Source organism: Leptodactylus fuscus, chromosome 4 (genome assembly GCF_031893055.1).
Source record: "Leptodactylus fuscus isolate aLepFus1 chromosome 4, aLepFus1.hap2, whole genome shotgun sequence".
Classification (NCBI taxonomy): domain Eukaryota; kingdom Metazoa; phylum Chordata; class Amphibia; order Anura; family Leptodactylidae; genus Leptodactylus; species Leptodactylus fuscus.
The window spans coordinates 3,367,187-3,385,498 of NC_134268.1; the positions used below are offsets into that span (position 1 = coordinate 3,367,187).

Here is an 18,312-nt window from a genome sequence, read left to right on the forward strand (position 1 = left end):
TACACTATTACTATATAACACTATTACTATATAACGCTATTACTATATAGCACTATTACCATATAACACTAATTATATGACACTATTACTATATTACACTATTACTATATAACACTATTACTATATGACGCTATTATTGTATACCACTATTACTATATAACACTATTACTATATTACACTATTACTATATAACACTATTACTATATGTCGCTATTATTATATGACACTATTACTATATTACACTATTACTATATAACACTATTACTATATTAAACTATTACTATATTACACTATCACTATATAACACTATTACTGTATTACACTATTATTATTATTATTATTATTATATAACACTATTACTATATTACACTATTGCTATATTACACTATTATTATATTACACTATTACTATATTACACTATTACTATATTACACTATTACTATATGACGCTATTATATTACACTATTACTATATTACACTATTATTATATTACACTATTACTATATTACACTATTACTATATTACACTATTACTATATTACACTATTACTATAACACTATTACTATATTACACTATTACTATATAACACTATTACTATATTACACTATTACTGTATAACACTATTACTATATTAAACTATTACTATATTACACTATCACTATATAACACTATTACTGTATTACACTATTATTATTATATAACACTATTACTATATTACACTATTGCTATATTACACTATTATTATATTACACTATTACTATATTACACTATTACTATATGACGCTATTATTATATTACACTATTACTATATTACACTATTATTATATAACACTATTACACTATTACTATATAACACTATTACTATATAACACTATTACTATATAACACTACTACTGTATGGCACTATTACTATATTACACTATTACTATGTAACACTATTACTATATTAAACTATTACTATATTACACTATCACTATATAACACTATTACTGTATTACACTATTATTATTATTATATAACACTTACTATATTACACTATTGCTATATTACACTATTACTATATTACACTATTACTATATTACACTATTACTATATTACACTATTATTATATTACACTATTACTATATTACACTATTACTATATTACACTATTATTATATAACACTATTACTATGTAACACTATTACTATATGACGCTATTATTATATAACACTATTACTATATTACACTATTATTATATTACACTATTATTATATAACACTATTACTATATTACACTATTATTATATTACACTATTACTGTATGACACTTAGTATATAACACTATTACTATATTACACTATTACTATATAACACTATTACTATATTACACTATTATTATATTTCTTTATCACTATGACACTTACTATATTACACTATTACTATATTACACTATTACTATATAACACTATTACTGTATTACACTATTATTATATAACACTATTACTATATTACACTATTATTATATTACACTATTACTGTATGACACTTAGTATATAACACTATTACTATATTACACTATTACTATATAACACTGTTACCATATTACACTATTACTATATTACACTATTACTATTTAACACTATTATTATATTACACTATTATTATATAACACTATTACTATATTACACTATTATTATATTACACTATTACTGTATGACACTTAGTATATAACACTATTACTATATTACACTATTACTATATAACACTGTTACCATATTACACTATTACTATATTACACTATTACTATTTAACACTATTACTATATTACACTATTATTATATTTCTTTATCACTATGACACTTACTATATAACACTATTACTATATTACACTATTATTGTATGACACTATTACTATATTACACTGTTACTGTATTACACTATTACTATATAACACTATTACTATATGACACTATTATTATATGACACTATTACTGTATTACACTATTACTATATAACACTATTACTATATGACGCTATTATTATATTACACTATTACTATATAACACTATTACTATATAACACTATTATTATTACACTATTACTATATGACACTATTACTATATTACACTATTATATTAAACTATTACTATATTACACTATTATTATGTTACACTATTACTATATTACACTATTTCTATATTACACTATTACTATATAACACTATTACTATATTACACTATTATTATATTACACTATTACTATATTACACTATTACTATATGACACTATTACTATATTACACTATTACTATGACACAATATAATACCGCTATTACTATAACACATTATAATGTATCATATAATGTTGTAATATTACTATTATGCTCTGCAGTATGACTCTTTTATTACAGTATTATTCATTACTATTATGATACAATATTTCTATATTATAACATGTTACTTTATTTCTTCAGTGCTGTTCTTTAACACCACTTTGTAATATCACTGTATTATATACTGTTACAGTATTACTGCAGTGTTATTATGTAGTATTAGTTTTTTATACCACTCTTGTTATGTACTATCTTATTTCAGCCTTATATGACAACGTGCACTATGACTACCCTCCATTATTGCAGCGCTCTGCTATTCCACCACTAGATTGCACTATTACTGCACTTCTCTATTCTAGCACTATAGTTGTGTTATAATAAGGTGAAGAACTTCTCTATCACATTACTCTTCAGTCTGATACTATGCAGTGTGGTTACTATATTACACTATCACATTGCTCTGCTATTACTATTCTATACTGTTATCTGTTATATTACCCTTTGATACTTTGCTGCTATATATTATTACTATATTGGATTATATGTTATCTATAATTTCCATACTGTATTATAACATGTAGTATTATTACTGCTTTGTGCTGCTAGGTATTACTTCCCTGCTATTATTCTATTACATTAAAACTTTAATATTTTCTAGTTAATCCACAAGTATTATTATATAATATTTTCAGAATATAAAGAATGACATTTTAATCCTACACCCCTGTACAGCATGATGTCTTCTCTATACTATGTTGTAGCTATTGCGCTATCATTATTATTATTATTATTATTATTATTACACTGCTCCACTCTGTTATACTATCAGGTATATGAGTGTTGTTCTGTATGATACTATTATACTACTCTCTGTATCATTATTACTATATGGATATTATACTAGTCTTACATTTGTATGATTTTTCTGCTATTACTAGATTGTTCTACATGAAGTTACTGCCAAGCTATTCCTGTGTGATATTGTCTTTATTAGACTGCTCATCTATGTGGTAGTGTTATACTGTGTGGTCTGACTATTGTAGTAGAGCTTCTATATGAATATGGTAATATGACATCATGTGGTTATTACTACGTTATCCTTCTGTATACGAAAACTATATGGTTATTATCCTGTTCTTTATGATATTATTACTATATTACTACCATAATACTTGTATACTATCATTCTATTGCTGTGATATTATTACTATGTGACTAGTAAACTATTTCTTTGTGTTATTACTATTCTATTACTATATGATAGAAATGATTTACTGCTCTTCTCTATATTATTACTATTATTATTATTATACATGCCATATACTATCCCTCTATATATTATTACTATATGTTACTTATACATTACTCTTATTACTATGTGACAATCTTCCTTTTTCTCTGTATTATTATTACTGCACCTCCTTTTCTATATTATTAGTATACGCCTATTATTCTATTTCTTTATGACATCATTAGTATATGACTATTATACTATTACTATAGGATATTGTTACTATGACATCATTCTTTATATTATTTCTTTTTGACTATTATTCTATAACTATATGATAATGTTACGATAACATTATTCTCTATATTATTACAATATGACTTTTATTCTATTACTATGTGATATTCTTACTATATTGTGTTTGTTTATATTATTTCTATATTCATGTTATACTATTACTATATTATCCTTCTCTATATCATTACTATATGACTATTGTACTATTACTATATGATGATATTATTAACTATTATACTATTACTATATTATATTATTACTATTATACTATTACTATATGATGATATTACTACACCTCCTTCTCTATACCATTACTGTATGACTATTGCAATGTGATATTTGTACTATTTCATCCTTCTTTACGTTATTACTATATGACTATTATACTATTACTATATATTATTACTATTATACTATTACTATATGATATTATTACTATTATACTATTACTATATGATGATATTATTACTACACCTCCTTCTCTATATCATTACTATATGACTATTGCAATGTGACATTTGTACTATTTCATCCTTCTTTATGTTATCACTATATGACTATTATACTATGACTATATGATATTATGACTATTATACTATGACTATATGATATTATGACTATTATATTATGACTATATGATATTACTACTGTCTGACCCTTTCTTATACCATTACTGTATGATTATTACACCGCCACCATGTGCACTTAGCTCAGTCTTGTGCAGGCAAGTTGGTTCTTAAAAACAAATGACGTCAGATCTTTCCATTCCATTCCTGATAGAAAACACGTCCAAAGTACAGAGGTGTAAGCAAGGCCTCAGTGTTACTGTTTGTGGCTCCGCGCTGCGCCGCTGTACGTTCTTACCCCCGTACCCCATGTGCATATTCTACTATTATTACACTCCGCTCCTCTCTATTATCATCCTCTGAATATTTCACTAGGTTGCAGGTTTTCTGCCGCTTTCTTCTCACGCTCTGATTTTCCACAATGGCCTGAATATTCTGATATTCGGGGCTCTTTCCTTTATTCAATCAGATTTTGACATCTTTTATATTTTGTGCCTTTGTTAAGGACGATGAGAAGAGGTTCTTGCCCTGGAGTGACTCCTCTGAGGTCGGAGTACCAGGAAGATTAGACGGATTTATCCTTTATTACCTGAAACATGGCAATATTTACCCGGTCAACAAGCGATCTCAGCGCCTGGACCCCGACCCTCTTATCACACATAGGATTAGGCTGTGGCAGAAAACAACAAGAGATGTGCTGCAGGAGAGCGGAGCAGGGATAGAACCAGAACCACCGATGCTGCAGGGATAGAACCAGAACCATCAGTGCTGCAGGAGAGCGGAGCAGGGATAGAACCAGAACCAACAGTGCTGCAGGGATAGAACCAGAACCATCAGTGCTGCAGGAGAGCGGAGCAGGGATAGAACCAGAACCACCGATGCTGCAGGAGAGCGGAGCAGGGATAGAACCAGAACCACCAGTGCTGCAGGGATAGAACCAGAACCATCAGTGCTGCAGGAGAGCGGAGCAGGGATAGAACCAGAACCAACAGTGCTGCAGGGATAGAACCAGAACCATCAGTGCTGCAGGAGAGCGGAGCAGGGATAGAACCAGAACCACCGATGCTGCAGGAGAGCGGAGCAGGGATAGAACCAGAACCACCAGTGCTGCAGGGATAGAACCAGAACCATCAGTGCTGCAGGAGAGCGGAGCAGGGATAGAACCAGAACCAACAGTGCTGCAGGGATAGAACCAGAACCATCAGTGCTGCAGGAGAGCGGAGCAGGGATAGAACCAGAACCACCAGTGCTGCAGGGATAGAACCAGAACCATCAGTGCTGCAGGAGAGCGGAGCAGGGATAGAACCAGAACCACCGATGCTGCAGGAGAGCGGAGCAGGGATAGAACCAGAACCACCAGTGCTGCAGGGATAGAACCAGAACCATCAGTGCTGCAGGAGAGCGGAGCAGGGATAGAACCAGAACCAACAGTGCTGCAGGGATAGAACCAGAACCACCAGTGCTGCAGGACAGAGATAGAACCAGAACCATCAGTGCTGCAGGGATAGAACCAGAACCATCAGTGCTGCAGGAGAGCGGAGCAGGGATAGAACCAGAACCACCGGTGCTGCAGGACAGAGATAGAACCAGAACCATCAGTGCTGCAGGAGAGCGGAGCAGGGATAGAACCAGAACCATCAGTGCTGCAGGGATAGAACCAGAACCATCAGTGCTGCAGGGATAGAACCAGAACCACCAGTGCTGCAGGAGAGCGGAGCAGGGATAGAACCAGAACCAACAGTGCTGCAGGGATAGAACCAGAACCACCAGTGCTGCAGGAGAGCGGAGCAGGGATATAACCAGAACCACCAGTGCTGCAGGAGAGCGGAGCAGGGATAGAACCAGAACCACCGATGCTGCAGGGATAGAACCAGAACCATCAGTGCTGCAGGAGAGCGGAGCAGGGATAGAACCAGAACCACCAGTGCTGCAGGGATAGAACCAGAACCATCATTGCTGCAGGAGAGCGGAGCAGGAATAGAACCAGAACCACCAGTGCTGCAGGGATAGAACCAGAACCACCAGTGCTGCAGGACAGAGATAGAACCAGAACCATCAGTGCTGCAGGGATAGAACCAGAACCATCAGTGCTGCAGGGATAGAACCAGAACCACCAGTGCTGCAGGACAGAGATAGAACCAGAACCATCAGTGCTGCAGGGATAGAACCAGAACCATCAGTGCTGCAGGAGAGCGGAGCAGGAATAGAACCAGAACCAACAGTGCTGCAGGGATAGAACCAGAACCACCAGTGCTGCAGGACAGAGATAGAACCAGAACCATCAGTGCTGCAGGGATAGAACCAGAACCATCAGTGCTGCAGGACAGAGATAGAACCAGAACCATCAGTGCTGCAGGAGAGCGGAGCAGGGATAGAACCAGAACCATCAGTGCTGCAGGGATAGAACCAGAACCACCGGTGCTGCAGGGATAGAACCAGAACCACCAGTGCTGCAGGAGAGCGGAGCAGGGATAGAACCAGAACCATCAATGCTGCAGGAGAGCGGAGCAGGGATAGAACCAGAACCAACAGTGCTGCAGGAGAGCGGAGTAGGGATAGAACCAGAACCACCAGTGCTGCAGGACAGAGATAGAACCAGAACCATCAGTGCTGCAGGGATAGAACCAGAACCATCAGTGCTGCAGGAGAGCGGAGCAGGGATAGAACCAGAACCACCGGTGCTGCAGGACAGAGATAGAACCAGAACCATCAGTGCTGCAGGAGAGCGGAGCAGGGATAGAACCAGAACCATCAGTGCTGCAGGGATAGAACCAGAACCATCAGTGCTGCAGGGATAGAACCAGAACCACCGGTGCTGCAGGAGAGCGGAGCAGGGATAGAACCAGAACCAACAGTGCTGCAGGGATAGAACCAGAACCACCAGTGCTGCAGGAGAGCGGAGCAGGGATAGAACCAGAACCACCAGTGCTGCAGGAGAGCGGAGCAGGGATAGAACCAGAACCACCGATGCTGCAGGGATAGAACCAGAACCATCAGTGCTGCAGGAGAGCGGAGCAGGGATAGAACCAGAACCACCAGTGCTGCAGGGATAGAACCAGAACCATCAGTGCTGCAGGAGAGCGGAGCAGGAATAGAACCAGAACCAACAGTGCTGCAGGGATAGAACCAGAACCACCAGTGCTGCAGGACAGAGATAGAACCAGAACCATCAGTGCTGCAGGGATAGAACCAGAACCATCAGTGCTGCAGGAGAGCGGAGCAGGGATAGAACCAGAACCACCGGTGCTGCAGGACAGAGATAGAACCAGAACCATCAGTGCTGCAGGAGAGCGGAGCAGGGATAGAACCAGAACCATCAGTGCTGCAGGGATAGAACCAGAACCATCAGTGCTGCAGGGATAGAACCAGAACCACCAGTGCTGCAGGACAGAGATAGAACCAGAACCATCAGTGCTGCAGGGATAGAACCAGAACCATCAATGCTGCAGGAGAGCGGAGCAGGGATAGAACCAGAACCAACAGTGCTGCAGGAGAGCGGAGTAGGGATAGAACCAGAACCACCAGTGCTGCAGGACAGAGATAGAACCAGAACCATCAGTGCTGCAGGGATAGAACCAGAACCATCAGTGCTGCAGGAGAGCGGAGCAGGGATAGAACCAGAACCACCGGTGCTGCAGGACAGAGATAGAACCAGAACCATCAGTGCTGCAGGAGAGCGGAGCAGGGATAGAACCAGAACCATCAGTGCTGCAGGGATAGAACCAGAACCATCAGTGCTGCAGGGATAGAACCAGAACCACCGGTGCTGCAGGAGAGCGGAGCAGGGATAGAACCAGAACCAACAGTGCTGCAGGGATAGAACCAGAACCACCAGTGCTGCAGGAGAGCGGAGCAGGGATAGAACCAGAACCACCAGTGCTGCAGGAGAGCGGAGCAGGGATAGAACCAGAACCACCAGTGCTGCAGGAGAGCGGAGCAGGGATAGAACCAGAACCACCAGTGCTGCAGGAGAGCGGAGCAGGGATAGAACCAGAACCACCAGTGCTGCAGGGATAGAACCAGAACCATCAGTGCTGCAGGAGAGCGGAGCAGGAATAGAACCAGAACCAACAGTGCTGCAGGGATAGAACCAGAACCACCAGTGCTGCAGGACAGAGATAGAACCAGAACCATCAGTGCTGCAGGGATAGAACCAGAACCATCAGTGCTGCAGGAGAGCGGAGCAGGGATAGAACCAGAACCACCGGTGCTGCAGGACAGAGATAGAACCAGAACCATCAGTGCTGCAGGAGAGCGGAGCAGGGATAGAACCAGAACCATCAGTGCTGCAGGGATAGAACCAGAACCATCAGTGCTGCAGGGATAGAACCAGAACCACCGGTGCTGCAGGAGAGCGGAGCAGGGATAGAACCAGAACCACCGGTGTTGCAGGACAGAGATAGAACCAGAACCATCAGTGCTGCAAGGATAGAACCAGAACCACCGGTGCTGCAAGGATAGAACCAGAACCACCAGTGCTGCAGGAGAGCGGAGCAGGGATAGAACCAGAACCATCAATGCTGCAGGAGAGCGGAGCAGGGATAGAACCAGAACCACCAGTGCTGCAGGGATAGAACCAGAACCACCAGTGCTGCAGGAGAGCGGAGCAGGGATAGAACCAGAACCATCAATGCTGCAGGAGAGCGGAGCAGGGATAGAACCAGAACCACCAGTGCTGCAGGGATAGAACCAGAACCACCAGTGCTGCAGGAGAGCGGAGCAGGGATAGAACCAGAACCACCAGTGCTGCAGGGATAGAACCAGAACCATCAGTGCTGCAGGACAGAGATAGAACCAGAACCATCAGTGCTGCAGGAGAGCGGAGTAGGGATAGAACCAGAACCATCAGTGCTGCAGGGATAGAACCAGAACCACCAGTGCTGCAGGAGAGCGGACCAGGGGTAGGACCAGAACCGTCAGTGCTGCAGGGATAGAACCAGAATCATTAGTGCTGCAGGAGAGTGGAGCAGGGATAGAACCAGAACCATCAATGCTGCCAGGATAGAACCAGAACCATCAGTGCTGCAGAAGAGCGGACCAGGGGTAGGACCAGAACCGTCAGTGCTGCAGGGATAGAACCAGAATCATTAGTGCTGCAGGAGAGTGGAGCAGGGATAGAACCAGAACCATCAATGCTGCCAGGATAGAACCAGGACCATCAGTGCTGCAGGGATAGAACCAGAACCACCAGTGCTGTAAGAAAAGTAAGCAGAGAAAAAGCAAGGAAAAGACCCAAATAATCTGAACAGGCCGCCATCTTGTTAAACCTCTTTCTGGAATAAACCTGAAGGCTGTGTGTTGTAATTTGAAGGTTCTGAACCCAATATACACTATGTAACTATGTATCACTTACCATGTCATATCTCACATGTCATATCTGCTCATGCCCCTCCACACAACCTGAATAGAATCTACTTCTTTTTTATGAAGAGTCAGTGTCAGTCCTCACCGAAATTCTTTTATTCTATTCCACAACCAGTAAACTGAGGATATAAAGAGCCAGAAGCCGAAGCCTAATAAGTGTCGTAGAGACACAGAAATAGTGACTATAAATGGTTAGATGAGGCCGTGATGTGTATGACGTAAAGCCTGTGATAACACTGTAGTAGTGCTGGCGCTGTGCAATAGACAGGGGGACGTCATCTTCATCGGTCCAGCACCATTGGGGTTAAATCCAAAGGCCCAAAATGTAGATTTGTGTAAAAAACATTGCGACTTTTTAAATCCTGCGCCGCCTTTTTATGTCCCAATAATGGGGGGCGGTGAAGGCAAGGTCTGAAAATCTGTAATAAGTGAAGGGCGAGCTATACGGCAGAGGGTGCACCTCATATATAAGGAACGATGTGCCTTGTCAGATATTCGGCGCAACCTCTGCCGGCTCTGGGGTGTGAGGACTGGCACCAGTAATACATCTTCCTCATTATCGTTATTTTGGATATATACTAAACTTCTCGCTACTTGATCGCCTGTGTGTTCTGAGCGGCCATCTTGGGCTTATAGTGGATTTTAACCCTAGTGTTGCTGGACCGATGAAACCTGTTTCTCTATATCCTGTCACTTGTAGTCGACCCCCGCACCGTCACCATATGCTGGACTGCGAGCGACCTGGAGAAATCTATCCACCTTGAGATGTTGCAATCCTGTATTTGCATAAAACTAGTTCTTGGTCCAGGACGTTGCACTATATATATAAGTACATACATGTGTGTGTATAGATACGGTCATCGGAGAGCGTGAAGCACACATGAGTCAGGCTGGCGGCCAGCGCTGGAGCTGTCACTCTGCCAGTGACTTTCTAATATGACCCCTGTGATGAATGATGAGGATGATGATGATCCAGGGCTCCTACCTGGGCAGGTGCAGTACCCGCCTGTGGCCACTAGAGGGCCTCTGCTCTTCTTTTCTCCTTCCAGCTGTTCCCTCCGGGAGATTGACAGCCCCTGCTCCACAGATATGTAAATGTATAGTGCTATGGGGGCTGTGATTGGCCGGGCCTGGGATTCCCACACCTAAGAGGGTGTGGCCAGGCGTGTTGCCTTGTTAAAGGGCAGAGTGCTCCTATGAGCCCTCAGTAGAAGCGCAGGCTGCGACCCTGCAAACAGCAATCAGGGGCTGGGGAGGCAGAGCAGGCGGCAGATGCTGTCAGTATACACAGTCCTGAGAGAGCAGAGCATGCTGCACAGCACACAGAGCATGCCAGACAGCAGGCAAAGCATGCACCAGGGCAGAGCGTGCAGCAGAGCTGAGTGACCTGCACCCTCACACACAGCTCTGCAAACTTCACCAGAAGCAACTTCTAAGCAAGAGAAAGACCCTGCAAACCCCCACACCAGCAGAGCAGAGCATGCAACAGAGCCGAGACTGCCGTGCAAACTTCCTGAGAGTCAGCTCAGAGCACTGAAGACCCTGCAGCACCCCTCATCTGACTAGCTGGACTTTGCAGCGCCCCTCATTTCATTGCCTGGACCTTGCCGCACCCCAAATTCCGTTACCTGGACTCTGCAGAACCTCTTATCTCTTTCCTGCACCCCCCTGTCGGCACAGTGGGCTGGGGGCTGTGACTGGAGTGTATTAGCCAGCTGCTGACAGAAGAAGGCTCATCCTCCTGCAGGCTGTTGGGCACAGACACACCATCTAGGGGGCGTGGAGCTCCTAAATTGTGAGCAGTGACAGTGACAACTCTTATATGGACTGAGATGGCCTCTGATCTGGCTATGAGCGCAGAGTTGCCCAACAGCCCTCTTGCCATCGAGTACGTCAACGATTTTGATCTGATGAAATTTGAGGTCAAGAAGGAACCCCCAGAAGCTGAGAGGTTCTGCCACCGCCTTCCACCTGGATCATTGTCTTCCACCCCGATCAGCACCCCTTGTTCCTCAGTGCCCTCCTCGCCCAGCTTCTGCGCACCAAGCCCTGGGGCACAACCTAACGTGAACCCCAACAACCCCAACGCTGCCAATAAGCCCCAACTGGAGGACCTGTACTGGATGTCTAATTATCAGCACCACATCAACCCCGAAGCCCTCAACTTGACTCCTGAAGATGCCGTGGAGGCTTTGATAGGAAATCCACATCATCATCACCACCAAGGCTACGATGGCTTCAGGGGTCAGCACTACCCAGGAGATGAGATGGCACCATCCAGTCACCACCACCAGGTCCATCATCACCTGCACAACCACAACCACCACCATCTAAGGCTGGAAGAAAGGTTCTCCGATGAGCAGCTGGTCAGCATGTCCGTGAGAGAACTCAACCGACAGCTGAGGGGCTTCAGCAAGGAAGAGGTCATCCGTCTCAAGCAGAAGAGAAGGACCTTAAAGAACAGGGGCTATGCCCAGTCCTGCAGGTACAAACGGGTGCAGCAGAGGCACATCCTGGAGACGGAGAAGTGTCAGCTTCAGAACCAAGTGGAACAACTCAAACAAGAAGTGTCCCGGCTGGCCAAGGAGAGGGATCTGTACAAAGACAAATATGAGAAGCTGGCCAGCAGAAGCTTCACAGCCCGAGAGTCCCCGCAACAGTCCAACCCTGGCAAAGGCTCGGCCGACTTCTTCATGTGAACTCTGTGCCCCCCACCCTGGACCGCCCAGACCCCCTGTACATAGAGGTAAAGAACTTGTAGCCAAATACAGTAAATTCTCCATTATTTATCGACTGTATCCAGCACCACATTTACTCCACCACCACCTTATAGAAGAAGTCTTAGACAGATTTCCGAGCTCTTCATCACGATGTGACCGCTCTTGTCTTATACTGACTTGTATATAGGATGGAACCAAGATGGACAGGGTTTTCTGTTTTTGTAAGGGAGGAGGGGGTGCGTTATGTCCCCTCTATCACTGGACTGCTTTTTGAGCCAGAACTGAAGTCTTAATTTTTTGTTGTTGTGTCAAACCCAAGTCCGAAACCGCGTTGAGCAATACCAGGAGATAGGGCATCACTAAAGAAGAAGAAGACCCAGCCGCGAACCCTTCAGGACTGGGGGGAAGGACTAATCTTACCAGACACCACTGAAGGAACTCCATTTCTATGGGTATTAATACAAAAACTTGACTTTTTAGCAAAATCCTGCATGCAGGTCATGTATGGCAATGTGAGGTCCCCTTTTCTACTAGACAAGGATGCATGACCATGTAGATTGTACCATTCGTTTGTCTTTGATTCTTTTCTCCTGCGCTTCTTTACTCCCGGGGTTCTCAGACCTTTTTGTTCGTTTTGTTTGCTTTTTATTTTTTTTTTTCCTTTTCCTTGAGATAACTGTGCATCTTGTAAATGATCCAGACACTCGAAAGTCTTAAACCCCCTTCCTTGGACTCCTTGTCTTAAATGCCAGTCGGGAAACAAGAAATACAAAAAATTTTAAAAAAAAATTGCAAACAGGACATGGGACATGAATATGGGACAGATTTCCAAAAAAAAAAAAAAAAAATTCAGCAAACATTTGTTTCTTTCTTAAGACTTCCAGAATGGATCCATTTGAGCTGAGCGAGTGAGCCGTTTTTACTCCCCTCGTTCCCTTTCCCTCGTCTAGATTTTATTATTTAACTTGCACCTGAGCCAGACAGAGTCTCTTCTAATTATTATTCTTATTATTATTATTCTGATTCTTATTTAAGGTGTCACTTGTACAGAATCGTAGCGTTGAGTTCGTTTTACGCCTTCTTTTCTCTATTTTGCTTGTTGATTTAAATGAGTAAAACATAAATTCTGTATAAAAAAACAAAAAAAACAAAAAAAAAAAATGAAAACATAAAAGTCTTAAGAAAAGTTTGTATGTAATTCGCATGCAAATCCTATTTAACGATGAAGTCAATTACCGTGGATGAGTTGAAAGCTTAATGCACTATATAGAGGAATCGATGGGAGACGTCTCGGGGTAGAGAGTTACAGAAAGGATCTTTGCTGTTACAAGGTTCACTCATAAGCGTTACATTCTAAGAGACCCTCGCGGGGGGCCGCAGAGTAATATATTCATGAAATATTTGGGGCTGCTTTTTATTCTATGCACCGGTCTTATTTATAAAAAAAAAAAATAATAGTAATAAAAAAATAATAATAATATTGACCCTTGGGAAACAAATGTTATTTAAATTCTTTATGCGAATGTGAAATATTTCTGCAAACAAAAAAAAAAAAAACTTAAATAGAAAAAACAAAAATAAAATTTAATTTTCAAAAACAATGCTTCCTGTCAAAGTGTCACTGAAGTGTGGTGAGTCGGCAGCTCCGAGGAGTTGGTGACATTTTTTAGGGATTCCCGAGCCATGGTTTCTGCCTTCTCAGGTCTGAGTTTTCACAACTTGGAGGTTTTTTTAATGTTTCATCTTAAAAAAAATAAAATAAAACAAAAATTTTGTTTAGCCAAGTTCATTATTTTTTTTGTAGGTTCTGCTCTTAGTCAATCAGGTCTGACCGTGGAAAGAATCCGACACAAAAGAAACACAAAAGTCTTAAAGCCGAACATCGGAGGTTTTATATTTTTTTGGTGTTACAATCGAACAAATGACAAAAATTAACAATTTCTTTTCTTTTTCGAGTTCAGTTCCTTTATCTTGTTCCAAAAAATTTAAAAAATAGACAATTTAGTTTCCGAGTTCAGTTACTTTATCTTGTTCCAGATTTCCATGGGAGGGGGAGAATATTTGTTTGTCGGTTTGTGAGGTGAGATATTTCTTTGATTCCATCTTCGCTGTCACTTTTTAGTTTTTTTTTTTAGTTTTTCGTGGCTATTTCCTTGACCATTGATTTGAGCCGCTTCCATCTCATGTAATAAACACCCGATGATGTCATCTCGTGGCTTCGTTCATTTTAATTGATGGAATTGATTTCACTTTATTACAATTGGGGAAATGAAATCATTTTTTTTTTAAATTTTAACAAAGTAAGAAAAAAATTGACCATTGCTGGAACTTGTATCAGTAGCGGAGGCAGATGTGGGGGCGCTGGGGGGGGGCTCGCGTCAGGCGGTTTCCTCCCGGATTTATGACGCTTTCCGTACACATTATTGTATAATGATATAACAAGAGAATAAAATTCTATGACAAGCGCAGCCGCCATGACGGTGAGTTTTATCTTTCTCCTGCTCCTTTTCGTTGGGGTTTGTCAGTAGATCACATTTTTCAACCAAAGTTTTTTTTTTTTCCCTGCACAATTTTCTATTTTGCACCATAAATACTTTTGTGTCGGGGTCGTCCCGAGTCTGGAGCGGACGCTGGATTTATACCGATGATGACGGGAATAGAATCCACTTTGCCAAATATTTTCTAAATTGTTTCTTAGAACTTTCTGATTTTTATTTCAGTTAAAAAGTTTCTATTTTTTTTACCTTCAAGGAAACAAAACACAAAGTCTCTTCTTCATACAGAACAGTCACGTGGAAGGTTTTGTTTCTCTGCGCCATGTGCAGGTTTGGGGGAGTTCTGTGCCGGTTTCGGTGCTCATGGCTTTTGTGTGTTGAAATCTTTTGTACGTGAATATTGTGTCGGAATCCGCTCGTTCTCACTATTGTGCTGAGTGTGTAACAGTGCGAGGGGCAGCGAGGAGAGACTGTGCTTAATGAGCAGGCACTGAAGGGGTTAACAGCTGCAAGCCCCCCCCACCTCATTGATTGCTGCTATATACTATATCATTACACATGAGGAGCGGGGATGTCATCCTGTAACATACCGGACTGTGCAATAAAGTTAGATGATGCAACGATTTGTGAGTGCAGGAAACATTGTACATATATATCACAGGTAGTGACTGTATGTATACTATATATATATATATATATATATATATATATATATATACTGTGCATAGCTGTATACATACAGAGAGCAGCCAGAGTCAAAGACAATATGTGCTGTATACTCTAAGTATTCTGTGTATGATACTATATATATATATATATATATATATATATATATATATATACATATGTATATGTTATCTGTGGTGTTACATAGGACTGCAGGTGTCATCTACTACATTACCTGTATATAGAGAGTTATCACTGTGTTATCTGTGGTGTTACATAGGACTGCCGGTGACATCTACTACATTACCTGTATATAGAGAGTTATCACTGTGTTATCTGTGGTGTTACATAGGACTGCAGGTGTCATCTACTACATTACCTGTATATAGAGAGTTATCACTGTGTTATCTGTGCTGTTACATAGGACTGCCGGTGACATCTACTACATTACCTGTATATAGAGAGTTATCACTGTGTTATCTATGGTGTTACATAGGACTGCCGGTGATATCTACTACATTACCTGTACTCAGAGAGTTATCACTGTGTTATCTGTGGTGTTACATAGGACTGCCAGTGACATCTACTACATTACCTGTACTCAGAGAGTTATCAGTGTGTTATCTGTGGTGTTACATGGGACTGCCGGTGACATCTACTACATTACCTGTCCTCAGAGAGTTATCACTGTGTTATCTGTGGTGTTACATAGGACTGCCGGTGACATCTACTACATTACCTGTATATAGAGAGTTATCACTGTGTTATCTGTAGTGTTACATAGGACTGCCGGTGACATCTACTACATTACCTGAATATAGAGAGTTATCACTGTGTTATCTGTAGTGTTACATAGGACTGCCGCTGACATCTACTACATTACCTGTACTCAGAGAGTTATCACTGTGTTATCTGTAGTGTTACATAGGACTGCCGGTGACATCTACTACATTACCTGAATATAGAGAGTTATCACTGTGTTATCTGTGGTGTTACATAGGACTGCCGGTGACATCTACTACATTACCTGTATATAGAGAGTTATCACTGTGTTATCTGTGGTGTTACATAGGACTGCCGGTGACATCTACTACATTACCTGTATATAGAGAGTTATCACTGTGTTATCTGTGGTGTTACATAGGACTGCCGGTGACATCTACTACATTACCTGTATATAGAGAGTTATCACTGTGTTATCTGTGGTGTTACATAGGACTGCCGGTGACATCTACTACATTACCTGTATATAGAGAGTTATCACTGTGTTATCTGTAGTGTTACATAGGACTGCCGATGACATCTACTACATTACCTGTATATAGAGAGTTATCACTGTGTTCTCTGTGGTGTTACATAGGACTGCCGGTGACATCTACTACATTACCTGTACTCAGAGAGTTATCACTGTGTTATCTGTGGTGTTACATAGGACTGCCGATGACATCTACTACATTACCTGTATATAGAGAGTTATCACTGTGTTCTCTGTGGTGTTACATAGGACTGCCGGTGACATCTACTACATTACCTGTATATAGAGTTATCACTGTGTTATCTGTAGTGTTACATAGGACTGCTGGTGACATCTACTACATGACCTGCATATAGAGAGTTATCACTGTGTTATCTGTGGTGTTACATAGGACTGCCGGTGACATCTACTACATTACCTGTATATAGAGAGTAATCACTGTGTTATCTGTGGTGTTACATGGGACTGCCGGTAACATCTACTACATTACCTGTCCTCAGAGAGTTATCACTGTGTTATCTGTGGTGTTACATGGGACTGCCGGTGACATCTACCTGTACTCAGAGAGTTATCACTGTGTTATCTGTGGTGTTACATGGGACTGCCGGTGACATCTACTACATTACCTGTACTCAGAGAGTTATCACTGTGTTATCTGTAGTGTTACATAGGACTGCCGGTGACATCTACTACATTGCCTGAATATAGAGAGTTATCACTGTGTTATCTGTGGTGTTACATAGGACTGCCGGTGACATCTACTACATTACCTGTATATAGAGAGTTATCACTGTGTTATATCTGGTGTTACATAGGACTGCCAGTGACATCTACTACATTACCTGTATATAGAGAGTTATCACTGTGTTATCTGTGGTGTTACATAGGACTGCCGGTGACATCTACCTGTACTCAGAGAGTTATCACTGTGTTATCTGTGGTGTTACATGGGACTGCCGGTGACATCTACCACATTACCTGTACTCAGAGAGTTATCACTGTGTTATCTGTGGTGTTACATAGGACTGCCGGTGACATCTACTACATTACCTGTATATAGAGAGTTATCACTGTGTTATCTATGGTGTTACATAGGACTGCCGGTGACATCTACTACATTACCTGTACTCAGAGAGTTATCACTGTGTTATCTATGGTGTTACATAGGACTGCCGGTGACATCTACTACATTACCTGTATATAGAGAGTTATCACTGTGTTATCTGTGGTGTTACATAGGACTGCCGGTGACATCTACTACATTACCTGTATATAGAGAGTTATCACTGTGTTATCTATGGTGTTACATAGGACTGCCGGTGACATCTACTACATTACCTGTACTCAGAGAGTTATCACTGTGTTATCTGTGGTGTTACATAGGACTGCCGGTGACATCTACTACAT

The 18,312-nt window shown here is 41.1% G+C and overlaps 1 protein-coding gene across 1 annotated transcript; it reads left to right on the top strand.

The window, feature by feature from the left end:
* Positions 1 to 10,991: 10,991 nt before the first annotated feature.
* MAFA (MAF bZIP transcription factor A) lies at positions 10,992 to 14,155 on the top strand. Its single transcript, XM_075270002.1, has one exon. It carries the CDS (start codon positions 11,602 to 11,604, stop codon positions 12,466 to 12,468), a length of 867 nt encoding a protein of 288 aa, XP_075126103.1. The 5' UTR covers positions 10,992 to 11,601; the 3' UTR covers positions 12,469 to 14,155.
* The last annotated feature ends 4,157 nt before the right edge of the window (positions 14,156 to 18,312 follow it).

What these genes read in the sequence shown, in the direction of transcription:
- MAFA (XM_075270002.1), top strand. Translation starts at nt 11,602, where the DNA reads ATGGCCTCTGATCTGGCTATGAGCGCAGAGTTGCCCAACAGCCCTCTT.